Here is a 12,951-nt window from a genome sequence, read left to right as displayed (position 1 = left end):
ATGTAGGGATAGTGGCAGAGTGGCTAATGGAAATGAGGATATGGAAGTAAAAATTAGCACATCCGAGGTGGAAGTCAGCTTAATTGGACTAACTGGGCCCCAGATAATCTCCATCCAAGAATATTAAAGGAACTAGCAAATGAAATTGCAAGCCAATAGCAAGGATATTTAATGAATCTGTAAAATTAGGGGTCGTACCCTATGACTGAAGAATTGCTACTATAGTACCTATTTTTGAGAGAGGGGAGAAAAGTAATCCAGGAAACTACAGACTGTTAGTTCAAACTCAGTTGTATACTAGGGCTTAGAACAAATTTTGAAAGAAGTAGTAGTTAAGGACATAGAGGTAAATGGTATTTGGGATAAAATAAACATGGTTTTACAAAAGGTAGATTGTTACAAACCTGATATCCTTCTTTGAGAAGATAACTAATTTTTTTGACAAAGGAAATGCAGTAGAGCTAATCAGCCTGGATTTCAGTAAGGAATTTGATACAGTTCAGCATGGGAAGGTAGTTAAATTGAAGAAGATGGGGATTAATATGAGAAATGAAAGGTGGATAAGGAACCAGTAAAAGGGAATATTACAACAGGCCATACTGAAAGGTGAACTGGCTGGCTGGAGGGAGATTACAAGTGGAGTTCCTCAGGGATTGGTCAAAGGACCTGTCTTATTTAACATTTAATGACTTTGGTACAAAAAGTGGGAGAGGGTTGATAAAATTTGCAGATGACACAAAGTTGGAAGGTATTGCCAATACGGAGAAGGATTGGAATATCATTCAAGAAGATCTGGATGACCTTGAAAACTGGGGTGATAGAAATAGGATGAAATTTAATAGTGAAAAGTGCAAGGTCATGCACATAGCGACTAACAAGAATTTTTACTATAAGCCTGGGATGTATCAGTTGGAAGTGACAGAGGATAAGAAAGACTAAAGTGTATTGGTTGATCACAGGATGACTCAGAGCTGCCAGTGTGATGGAGCTGTGAAAAAAGACTAACACAGTCCAAGGGTGCATCAGGTGAAGTATTCCCAGTAGAGACAGGAAAGTATTAGTACCATTATACAAGGCTCTGGTGAGACCTCATCTGGAATACTGTGTGCAATTCTGGTCTCCCATGTTTAAGAAGGATGAATTCAAATTGGAACAGGTACAGAGAAGGGCTACAAGGATAATCAGAGGAATGAAAAACTTACTTTATGAGAGGAGACTCAGAAGAGCTTGGTTTGTTTAGCCTAACCAAAAGAAGGCTGTGGGGACACAGGGCTGCTTTCTATAAATACATCAGAGGGATAAATACCAGGGAGGGGTGGGAGTTAAGCACCAATGTTGACACAGAATAAATGTATATAAGCTGTTCATCAATAAGTTTAGGCTTGAAATTAGACAAAGGTTTTGAATAGGGCTATGTTGATTAATCGCACTATTAAACAATAATACAATACCATTTATTTAAATATTTTTGGATGTTTTCTATATTTTCAAATATATTGATTTCAATTACAACACAGAATACAAAGTGTAGAGTGCTCACTTTATTTTTATTACAAATATTTGCACTGTAAAAAACAAAAGAAATACTATTTTTCAGTTAACCTAATACAAGTACTGTAGTGCAATCTCTTTATCATGAAAGTTGAACTTACTTTTTGTACATAATTATACATTTGTAACTGCATTCAAAAATAAAACCATGGAAAACTTTAGAGCCTATGAGTACACTCAGGCCTACTTCTTGTTCAGCCAATCGCTCAGACAAACAAGTTTGTTTACATTTGCAGGAGATAATGCTACCTGCTTCTTGTTTACAGTGTCACCTGATCGTGAGAACGGGCATTCACATGGCACTGTTGTAGCTAGCATCACAAGATACTTTTGTGCCTGATGTGCTAAAGATTCATATATCCCTTCATGCTTCAACCACCATTCCAGAGGACATGGGTCCATCCTGTTGACGGGTTTTGCTTGATAACAATCCAAAGCACTGCGCACCAACATGTTTATTTTCATCATCTGAGTCAGATGCCACCAGCAGAAACCTGATTTTCTTTTTTGGTGGTTCAGGTTCTGTAGTTTCCACATCAGAGTGTTGCTCTTTTAAGACTTCTGACCCTCTCAGACCTCATCTCTCTCAGATTTTGGAAGGCACTTCAAATGCTTAAACCTTGGGTCAAGTGCTGTAGTTATCTTTAGAAATCTCACGTTGGTACCTTCTTTGCATTTTGTCAAATCTGCGATGAAGATGTTCTTAAAACGAACAACATGTGCTGAGTCATCATCTGAGACTGCTGTAACATAAAACATATGGCAGAATGTGAGTGAAACAGAGCAGGAGATGTACAATTCTCCACGGAGTTCAGTCACAAATTTAATTAATGCATTATTTTTTAATGAGTGCCATCAGCATGGAAGCATATTCTCTGGAATGGTGGCCAAATCATGAGGGGACACACACATGTTTAGCATATCTGGCAGGTAAATACCTTGCAATACCAGCCAAAAAAGTGCCATGTAAAAGCCTGTTCTCACTTTCAAGTACATTGTAAATGAGAAGTGGGCAGCATTATCTCCTGTAAATGTAAACACACTTGTTTGTTTTAGCAATTGGCTGAGTAAGAAGTAGGACTGAGTGGACTTGTAGGCTGTAAAGTTTTACATTATTTTGTTTTGGACTGCAGTTATGTAACAAAACAAATCTATATTTGTAAATTACACTTTCACAATGAAGAGATTGCACTTCCGTACTTGTGTGAGGTAAACTGAAAAATGCTATTTCTTTTGTTTATCATTTTTACAGTGCAAATATTTGTAATAAAAAATAATATAAAGTGAGTGCTGTACACTTTGTGTTCTGTGTTGTAACTAAAATCGATATATTTGAAAATGTAGAAAAACATCCAAAATATTTAATAAATTTCAATTGGTATTCTATTGTATAACAGTGCAATTAAAACTGTGATTAAACATGATTAATTTTTTAATTGTAATTAATTTTTTGAGTTAATCATATTAATTAACTGAAATTAATTGGTAGGCCCTAGTTTCTAACCATCAGAGGAGTGAAGTTCTGGAACAGCCTTCCAAGGGGAGTAGTGGAGGCAAAAAACCTACCTGGCTTCAAGACTGAGCTTGATAAGTTTATGGAGGGGATGTCATGATTTCCTACAATGGCATGTCGCCAATATACGACTGCTAATAGCAGGTATCTCCAACAACCAGTGAGGGACACTAGATAGAGATGGCTCTGAGTTACTATAAAAAATTCTTTCCTGGGTGTCTAACTAGTGGGTCTTGCCCACATGCTCAAAGTCTAACTGATCATCCTTTTTGGGGTTGAGAAGGAGTTTTTCCTGGGTCAGATTGGCAGAGACCATGGGAGTTTTTTGCCTTCTGCAGAATAGGACGCAGGTCAGTTGTAGGCTTAAACTAGTGTAAATGGTGGATTCTCTGTAACTTTAAGTTTTTAAATCATGATTTGAGGACTCCAATAATTCAGCCAGAGGTTATGAGTCTATAACAGGGGTGAGCGAGTGAGGTTCTGTGGCCTGCAATGTGCAGGAGGTCAGACTAGATGATCATGATGGTCCCTTCTGGCCTTAAAGTCTATCTTTCAGGAAGTGAATGATGACACAAATTCACTCACAGAAGTTCTCTGCAACTGTTATTATGTGGTGGTCTTGACAACAGTTGATTGGGAATTTTACATCATTATTATTTATTGACAGAAAATGTAGTTCCTGCAAAATTTTCCACAGGATAATTTTGATTTTGCGCAAAAAAGGGGGATGTGGAGTCAGTTCAACTAGTTTGTAGAACTGACCCAAAAAGTTTAGTCTTGAGTACTTTCAACATTAAACTACATTTCCATGTGATAGTGCAGTGCCTCATGGGGAGTTTTAGTTTACAGTGCTTGATGGAATAGGGAAATTAACATAAACAGAAAATTATGTTTAGTCAAAATCAGGCTTGCACTAGAGATCCAGCCCACCTATCCAAATCCTTGAAAGTGTAGAAATAAAATAAACGTCTCCTGTGTCCCTTGCCATGTTCATGTTGCCTCCAACACAATTGCTAATACACTCAACACTCCATGAAACATTCAGCTCCATCTCCAACACATACTGGAAAGCAATAGATACCTCACGTCATCCAACTCACTCTGTCATGAAAAAACTTAATGACAACCACAGCAATGTTAAAGCAGAATAACTTTCCAAATGAATGGGCTATGTAAACACAAGAACAGCTATACTGGGTCACACAAAAGGTCCACCTAGCCCAGTATCCTGTCTTCCAACAGTGGCCAGTGACAGTAGAGATGTGACATCGGTGACAGTCAGTTGTGTTGCTCTGTTAATATGAGAGAACATGTGATCACTATTAAGATTCAATGCAGCAAAGCAAACTGGAGTCTGTTATCAACGGTGTCATAGGTGATGTGAAGGTGGTAAAGAGTGCAGGAGATACTTGCCTTGACGTCTTATTTTCATGCTTACAAGGATTTAGGTGTGTGAGATGAGTCCTGATGAAATCGTAACTGTCCCTAAATATGGTTTGTGTTTGTTAATTTATATAGCACTTTTCTTCCGATAATCTCATTGTGTCTTTACATTTGTTAAAATTATTAGTGAAACAAATTAAGTGGCTTACCCCAGGCTCATCTAAGCAAGACTGTGGCAAAGTCTGGAAACAGAACCCAGGAGTTCCAAAAAGGTATACCAAAATATCTGCAAGCAACTGACTTATGTGATGAATAAAATACTCCAAAGTAAGAAAAATGTTTGACGACAGCTTTATTTTTCTTGTACCTGTCAGTAGAGATAATGATCCAAATCATGGAAGTTGTTAAGCACCTCCTGTGATGTGCTAACTTGTGTGATTTGAGAGCCCTGAACTACTTGTAAATTTCAGTTCTCCTCAAAGTGTATTGAAAATTACAAGAAGCAGCAGTATTTATTGTACTGGATGAGGTCACAAAATGCTCTTCTTCCTGGACAGCAATTGATTTCACTTAGAGGCTTGTAAATTCCTCTCCTCTTAAATTGGAGTGAAAGATAGCCCCTGACATCCTCATCTGAGATTAATTTTCTGTGTTCTGTAGTATTTCCTCCAGGTTTTCTACTGTTCTGTGTTTGAGTGCAGGATGATCTTTTTCATTTAATTTCTTGTGTGTAAAATGGAATTGTGCCTATCGTGATGGGAGAAGGGGCTGGGGCGGGTATAGGAACTAACACTTTTGATCTGTTAGGCTCCTGAGAGGTTGAGCTGACAGCTGTGTTCCCCAAACAGGGAAACCATAAAATTTCTGAGATTTCTGGAGGTCCTGGGGGCCTTTCAGGGAGAAACAAGTTCTGTCTCTTTCCTACTTGGAAGGGAACAGAGCTAGTGGCTTCCTAGTAAGGGAAGAGAACAGAGACACAGAAGAGGTGTGGAACTTGCCTCCTTGCTGCCCAGAGAAGCTGTGCTCATCCAGATGAATCTGAAGAGACTTTCTTCGTGTGTTCCTATTTGAACTGGGTTGAAGGAAGTGGAGACTGATCTTCTTTTGGTACCTGATTTGAGTGGCCTCAAACTTAGGTTGGAGACACCAGTCCTATTATAGTTCCTTTTTAATTTTCTTCATTTATTTAAACTTTTCTGTAATTGTTGTTCCAGTGCAATTTTTCTAATATCAAAAGACTTCATTATATTAGGGAGAAAAATACTTCAAATCTTACTAAAAAATAGGCACTCTGACCTCTTTACAAGACATTTATAGTGCTGGAAAAGAGGCTGGGAATAAGGTGTACTTTTTTAACAGTGAGGATAATTAACCATTGGAACAATTTACCAAGGGTTGTGATGGATTCTCCATCACTGCCAATTTGAAATCGAGATTGGATGTTTTATTCTCTATAGCATATCTGTTTGAAAACAGCAAATTAACTTTAATAAAACTTACATTGCCGTTCAAAGGCTCAATCCTGTTCTCCATGCAGTCAACGGGAGTTTTACCATTTACTTGAAAAATGGGTGTGGGATCAGGCCGAATTAATCTTTTGTTGGGGTTTTGGACCCACTTCCTCTGGCTGTGTCCAATTATTAGAAATTTGTGGGCATAAAGTAATAATATTCTTTGACTAGATTTATAATTATAAGGACTTAGATTGTGGATTTACCACTAGCTCCAAGGAAATGAGAGTGCATAGGTGCGCTGCCCCAGGAGCAAACATGGGACTGAATTGTAAATGAGTTGCAGTTCAGTCCCTAATTTCATACACCTTGCTCTGGAGGTTGAGGTGAAGTAATCTGCAGCAATTTGTCTGTCACAGATTATACTGGTTCAGTCATACTGGATGGTGCATCGGGGGGCAGGAGGGAGCGGGGCAGAGTCAAGGTCTCGACCACCTGAGGGTCAGTAGGAGGCCCAGAGAGATTGTGCTGCAGTCCTGTGATGTGGCCAACAATGCAGTTAGCCACAGCAGGGAAATATGGGGTACCTTGCTCCCCCGCACAATCCTGTTGTACTGGTAATAGTAACAGTGTTGACCTTAGGTAGTAAGTGAAGGTAATGCTTTCCTTAACAGGTTTCAGAAGTGTCGTTTGTAGTTGCATTCTATATTTTGGCTTATGGTTCTTGGATACACTCAGCTAAAATATATTTTTATTTTACTTTTACTTTTTAAAATCTTGGGAGTGTTTCTGTGCTAAGGTTTGTGGTGGCAGTGTGAAGTAGAGAGGTTTATAGACGATCTCACTCCCTTTAGTGAAACTGCTTCATATGAGGTGCAGGACTATGTATTTAAGGGGATAGTGTTTATCTGAATTCACTGATCTGTATGAAGTCTTTGTTTTTGTTACACAGTGCTTCAATTTTGTCTTTATTGGGTTATGTTTAAATTATAAAAAGTAGCCTTTTTAATGTTTGGTTTTTGTTTCTCCTATTCTAAATGCATATGTAATTAAGATATTTTTTAATGGAGAGGAAAAAAGCTATATTGAACATGAATGTAGTATCAATTCACATATACATATTAAGCTGAGTTCTTGCTTATTTATTTCATTCTAGTTAGCTAGCACTGAATATTTGGGGTATGTATATTTTTAACTTATACAGTAACCAAGTCAGTATTATTATATAAGTATTAAAGCCACACTTTGTACACATAGGGCCTACTCCATGATTTTTTGGCCCCAGAGACTGAATTTGTTAGGTCAGCCTATCCAAGAGAAAAGGATAAATATTTGTCCCCTTCATGAAAAGGCAAAAGTACCCCAGTTCTTTCAGCTCCATGCTGCGGGTTTGTAAAACTACTCTGAGAAAGGAAAAATCTCACAAATGAGATCCACATACTGGATCCATAATTCCTTTCCCTTCAGTCTCCATTGGGACTAAGCAGCCCTTAGGTATTTCTGTAATACTAGAGCTGAAATAACTTGTTTGTGCCAGCCTCCAGTAGGAGAGAGGAGTGTTCTCAAATCTTTCAAAAGAGACTGCTTCAATGAAGCCTTTATCAATTCTTCCCTGACTGGCTAACACTGAATCAGCCAAGGAGAAATTGTCCCTTAAATTAGGGTGCTGGATGGAGATTTACTCAATCTGAGGCGGCTTGATGGAGTCTGTGACTCCTGGGAAGGAGCTATGAATGAGGAGAACGCCCCCTTCAAATCAGAGATAAGCAGCCAAGAGGCTGTTTTGGATTAGAGAGGACCCATAATTAATTCACCACACAAATCAGTAAAGCCTTATCTAGAGCTGCCTTAACTTTGAATTTTTCATTATTATTTTATCACTTATATAAGGATCAGATTAATTTATTAGAATATCAAGGGTATTAAAAACCTTGCAAAGTGAACTAAAATGCTTGCATTGCTGAAACATATGAAGGTATGTAAATTACTTATCTACAATGAACCAATCTTTACTATTTAAATTGCCTATGAAAAGAAACAGAATGATTAAGCAGTGAACGTATTTAAAGAAAATCTATCAACAACTTGCATTTTTCCTTGAATACTTTAAATTACTGGTACGTCATTTCATGAACTGTCATTTTGCATGAGTTCTTTTGTTTTTTTTTCCTTTTTTCATTTAGAAAAGAAAGTGCCCATTGGTGTTAATGACAGTTGTTATGGTTTGTTTAGAATAGTTCTTTGAATAGATGGACGGTCGTTCAGTGAAAAGGTCTTGTGAATGGATTTCTGATTCAGATTTCATTTTATATTAAATACCCAAAACAGCATTCAGTCAAGTTATGACTAAGGCATGGAAGTGGACGTAAAACCATCACTCTTTGCTTAACTCACTTTGATGTGTCTAGATGTCATTGAAATCTCATGTGTTCATGGTATTTTGTTACTACATGAGCTGTATTGTTGGAGGCACAATAGGGAGATTTAAGAATGGGAAAAAAGATAATCTTTGCTCTGAATGTTCTTGCCTTACTTGGCTGGAGCTAAAACTATTATGTTTTATAATGTTGCTCTTTGCATCAAAAAGAGCAGAAGTAAAAAAGACTTGTAATGGATACCAAAGAAATAGATAATTTGAGTATTGACAGTGTGCTTGGTGCAGTACAGAATTTAGAAGAGACAAGGTTCCAGCAACAGGAATCTTATCATATAAATGAGCACTGATTCAATCTCTTGTATACTCTAGATAACAGTATTAGAGATTGCTGACATAGTATTGATTTAATATAATAGATTAATACCTCATCAGTGTTTTTTCAGTTTCTGTATTGTGTTGTGGAAGTACAAACAAGTGTTTACCAGACTGTCAATTGCACTGTAACCCCAACAATAGTAAACTAGATTACAGTAAGGATTGATTGACTTGAGGGCTTTATTTAAAAAAAACAGACTTCTTTGTTAAGCAGACAAAAAAAAGTCCAAATTCACCAGCCGTTCATTTATTTCTTTTTTCTACATAAGAAGAGTTGATTTAATCAGTTACAAAATTTGAATTATATTACTGATAGTTTTGCATTTCAAAATTCCTCCTGAACCTTTTCTGCTTATTTTAGGGTTTTGTGTGTGTGTGTCTATATAGGCACCTATCATCTTGCAATCTAAGCACCACCCTTAGATAATTTGACATATAAGATTCCATCTTAAAAATTTCCATTTGATAGATTTGTCTAGACCCTAATACAGTGTATTTTTCAGAATTGTGTTATTCTCTTGGGATAAATTGACATACTAAAATTTTTCATTACATTTTCAGTCTTTGAGTGTTTGTTCCTATGTGGAGTGCACTTTATATATAGTGCATTTTAGGTAGCTTATGTGCTTCATGCACTCAGTTCAGGAGAATTCTTCCTAGCAGTATCTGTTTGGTCCACACATGCACCCCCTGCTCTCCTTGTGCTATGCACTGAGGGCATAGAGGGTCTGCTGCACTGCCGCCATCTCAGTTCTTTGTCACCACTTGTAGTCTGGAATGGCGCCTCAGTGCTCACTGGAACTCTTTGGCCTTTTTCCTGTAAATAGTTAGGAATGGTTATTTTATATTTTAGTTAGTTTAGATTAGTATATTTTGGGGTATGGTGCTCTCACTGAAACTCCCCCCTGTGTGTGGTAGTAATCCCTGTTCACACCCCACACACTCCCTGTGTTCTGCCTGGGGGAAGCCCATGTTTCTTCCAGGTTCAATATTTGTAAGTCATTTCTGTGGATGACCAAGCAGTTGAGGGAGGTCTGCCTGGGATGCCAGCTGGTACAAGTCTCAGTGCAAAACCCGTTGCCAAATCCCTTACCAAGATAGGGTAGACCCAGAGCCATACTCTCTGGGTGAAGCTTCCCCACCATGCGCAGATGACTCAGTGTCTTCCAGGACCTGGTTAAATCTGTGGTGGAGACCCTTCATATTCCCCTGGAAGATATTCATGAGGCTCCATATAGACTGCTGGACATTCTGCACAGCACAGGCCCAAGCAGGGTGGCACTGCCAATTAATGAGGCCATCCTTGAATCAGCCAGCACACTCTGGCAGATGCTGGCCACCATAGCTCTGGGGTTCAAGTGAACAGAGAAGAGTTATTTTGTGCTCATTAAGCAATCAGGATTCATTTGCTTCACTGGCCCTTGACCCACTGGTGATGACAGTGACAGGCCAGGTCTACATCTAATGAGAAGGAGACTAAAAGAATAGACCTCTTTAGGAGGAAAGAGCGCTCACTGGCCTCCCTCTGGTTCTGGATTTTAATCTGCCAGGCACTGGTGGTCATGTACGACTTTACCATCTATAATAGGCTGACCAAATTCATAAAGAAAGTACTCAGGACAGTTGGAACAGCTTCAGATCCTAATTGATGAGGGGAAGCTTGATTAGAGAAAATAGGCTAGTCAGTTTCATTTTTGCTCCTTGTAGATTTCATTTTCTGGTTCTCATATGCTAATACAATACTGCAATATTTGCATTGCAAAGTGCTGAGGGATTTTTAAAGATTTCTTTAATTAGAATTTATTTATTATGTAAACAGTGCTATTAATCTTGTTTTGAGCCAGATTTAACCCTAAGTTTTCCCTTTTGTTCTTCTTTGAGTAACAGGTATGAAGGTTTTCCTACTATAGTTGTTATTTTTATATAGTTGCTTATTTAATACATTTTTGTAAATGAAATCTTGCTTCTAAGAAGGAACCTTGTGTATGCCAAACCTCTCATTTAAATGAAGTTATACAGCTGGTATAAAAACGCTATAATTTTGCTTCTCTAGCATTACTGTGCCACTCTTGGAATTCTTTATAGAGGAATTCTTAGATGTGGAAAGTACTGTGGTATGGATTGTAACTTGCAGACAGTATGTAAAGATTTCAATAATTGCTTTATAAATGTCTGAAAATAGTTGTTTATAACAGAAGTGCCAGTAAACACTTAGCCGTGCAATAAAATGAGTGTTATATTGATAAGTCCCCATGTACAACAACATTTCTTCTTGAAATAGAAAGAGAATTTTTATTTTCTTTATACTTTATTTCATTTTATGCACAGAATGAAACTTATTTAACCATTATTTTGAACTAATATTGAGTATTATTTTCTAGGTATGTAGGTTAGGAGGAATCAAGCATCTGGTTGACCTTTTGGATCACAGAGTCATTGAAGTTCAGAAGAACGCTTGTGGCGCACTGAGAAACCTTGTTTATGGAAAGTCAACTGATGAAAATAAAATAGCAATGAAGAATGTTGGTGGGATACCTGCCCTTTTGAGGTTGTTAAGAAAATCTATTGATGCAGAAATAAGAGAGCTCGTAACAGGTATGTTTTGGAAAGGAAATAGCATGTGGTGAAGTAAATTATATTTCTCTGTGGCAGTTGAAGCTAAATTATTTGGCTGGAAAATGCATGCTAACATTGCAGGATATCCATTAGAATTTTCTTTGTGCATTACTAATTTGGTCAATATATAAATCTAGATCATTTGATTGTGACTATTGTCACTTAAATATGAGTTGTATACACTGACAGGTACATTGTGAGAAATGTAGAATAACTAAACATCCAATTTAGGGATACATTTGATCTACAGATGCAGTCCTCGATTCCTGCATGTGAATGTTGTTGTATTAAGCTCTGTTATTGATCTTGTTACATTTTTAGGATTCTACTGACAACTATTTTAAACTTGATCTTGTAGAATTCCAAAAATGGACCCAGAAGTAAGCATGTATTTTGGTATTCTGGTTCCTTGTTTGACGTAGTGCTTAGATATTTTGAATTATTTAGGTTTTTTAGTTATATAGCACTTCCTTGCTGGTGTTTGTTGTCAGTACTACGTAGTTTATATTTTGTACTTAAAGATAATCTTATAGAAATATTACAATTGTATTGATAGATACTTGAATATATGTAGAGGCATACCATTATAGACATTTGTTTCTGTGATTAAATGCAATTTGAAATACACTAAACATCTGTAAGTGTTAAAATGTGTTCAACATATATAACACTTACACAGCATTAGCATTCACATGTGAAACAAACATAAAACATTCAGCAAAATTGTACGAAAGGTTGTTGAAATGTTACCTTAACCGACAACTAAGGTAAATTATTTAACTGTTTTGATTATGGTGTATGTACTGTAGCTCTAGAATCTCAGCTACGGCTGTTCCAACTTTTGCCAATTTCATCTGGAAATGTATTATGCTTATCAGTATGCCAATGCACTTCTAAATATATCATAATAAGCATCAGTTGTTTTGGAGCAATTAAACAATGAAAATTTAAACTTTCTTGCATCTAGTTTAAAAAAAAAATCAACTTCCATTGGCTAAAATAGAACACATTTGTCTACATCATCACTCAGTTCATAAATCTAGAGGTATTTAATTGCCTTAAATCTAGTTGCTTAGATGTGTATTTCTATGACTCAGCTTAAAAACTTAGTTGTCCAGTATGCATCAGAGGGCTCTTTGGCCTTTTGCATAACCATACATTTGATCAAATCAGAATGTGAAGCTAAATTTTGGACTGCATATCTCTTTTGTAATATGTAATAGTGTCATGGAAAAAGATGTCCTGGGAAATTGCTTGATGTATGACAAAATATTCTGTTTGCAATCTAGTGAAGTGATTTTAAAAATGGTATGTTCCTACAAATATCCATTTCATTATATGCACTAAATGGAAAGTAAGTACACCTGGTGTCATAAGCATTCCCAAATCTGGACCTTAGCGTCCAGCAATCTGGGTGCCTGCATGAACCCCTCTAAGCTTAATTACCAGCTCAGATTTGATCTCACTGCCACCAGTCAAAAATTCCAGGGTTTTGGCTCCCTCTGGTCTCCCCAAACCCTTCCCTGGGGAACCCCAAGACTCAGAAGCCCTGAGTCTTACCACAAAGGGAAATAACCCACTTCCCTTCCCCCTCTCTCTCCCACCCAGACTTTCCTCTCTGGGCTAACCTGAGAGTTACTGATGCAATCTCTTTACATCACAATACCAAGAAGCATGTCTCCTCT

The 12,951-nt window shown here is 37.3% G+C and overlaps 1 protein-coding gene across 6 annotated transcripts in view; it reads left to right on the top strand.

Moving 5' to 3' along the window:
* Positions 1 to 12,951, top strand: part of PKP4 (plakophilin 4) — a 238,895-nt gene that overhangs the window by 150,346 nt on the left and 75,598 nt on the right. For all 6 annotated transcript variants that reach the window (XM_075070216.1, XM_075070214.1, XM_075070213.1 and 3 more), the window contains one exon: positions 11,032 to 11,245. In XM_075070216.1, the coding sequence (XP_074926317.1) occupies positions 11,032 to 11,245 (214 nt within the window). The remainder of the gene's footprint in view (positions 1 to 11,031; positions 11,246 to 12,951) is intronic.

This window comes from Chelonoidis abingdonii, chromosome 10 (genome assembly GCF_003597395.2).
Source record: "Chelonoidis abingdonii isolate Lonesome George chromosome 10, CheloAbing_2.0, whole genome shotgun sequence".
NCBI lineage: Eukaryota > Metazoa > Chordata > Testudines > Testudinidae > Chelonoidis > Chelonoidis abingdonii.
Note: the sequence above shows the minus strand (reverse complement) of the source record. Positions and strands in the feature narration are given on the sequence as shown.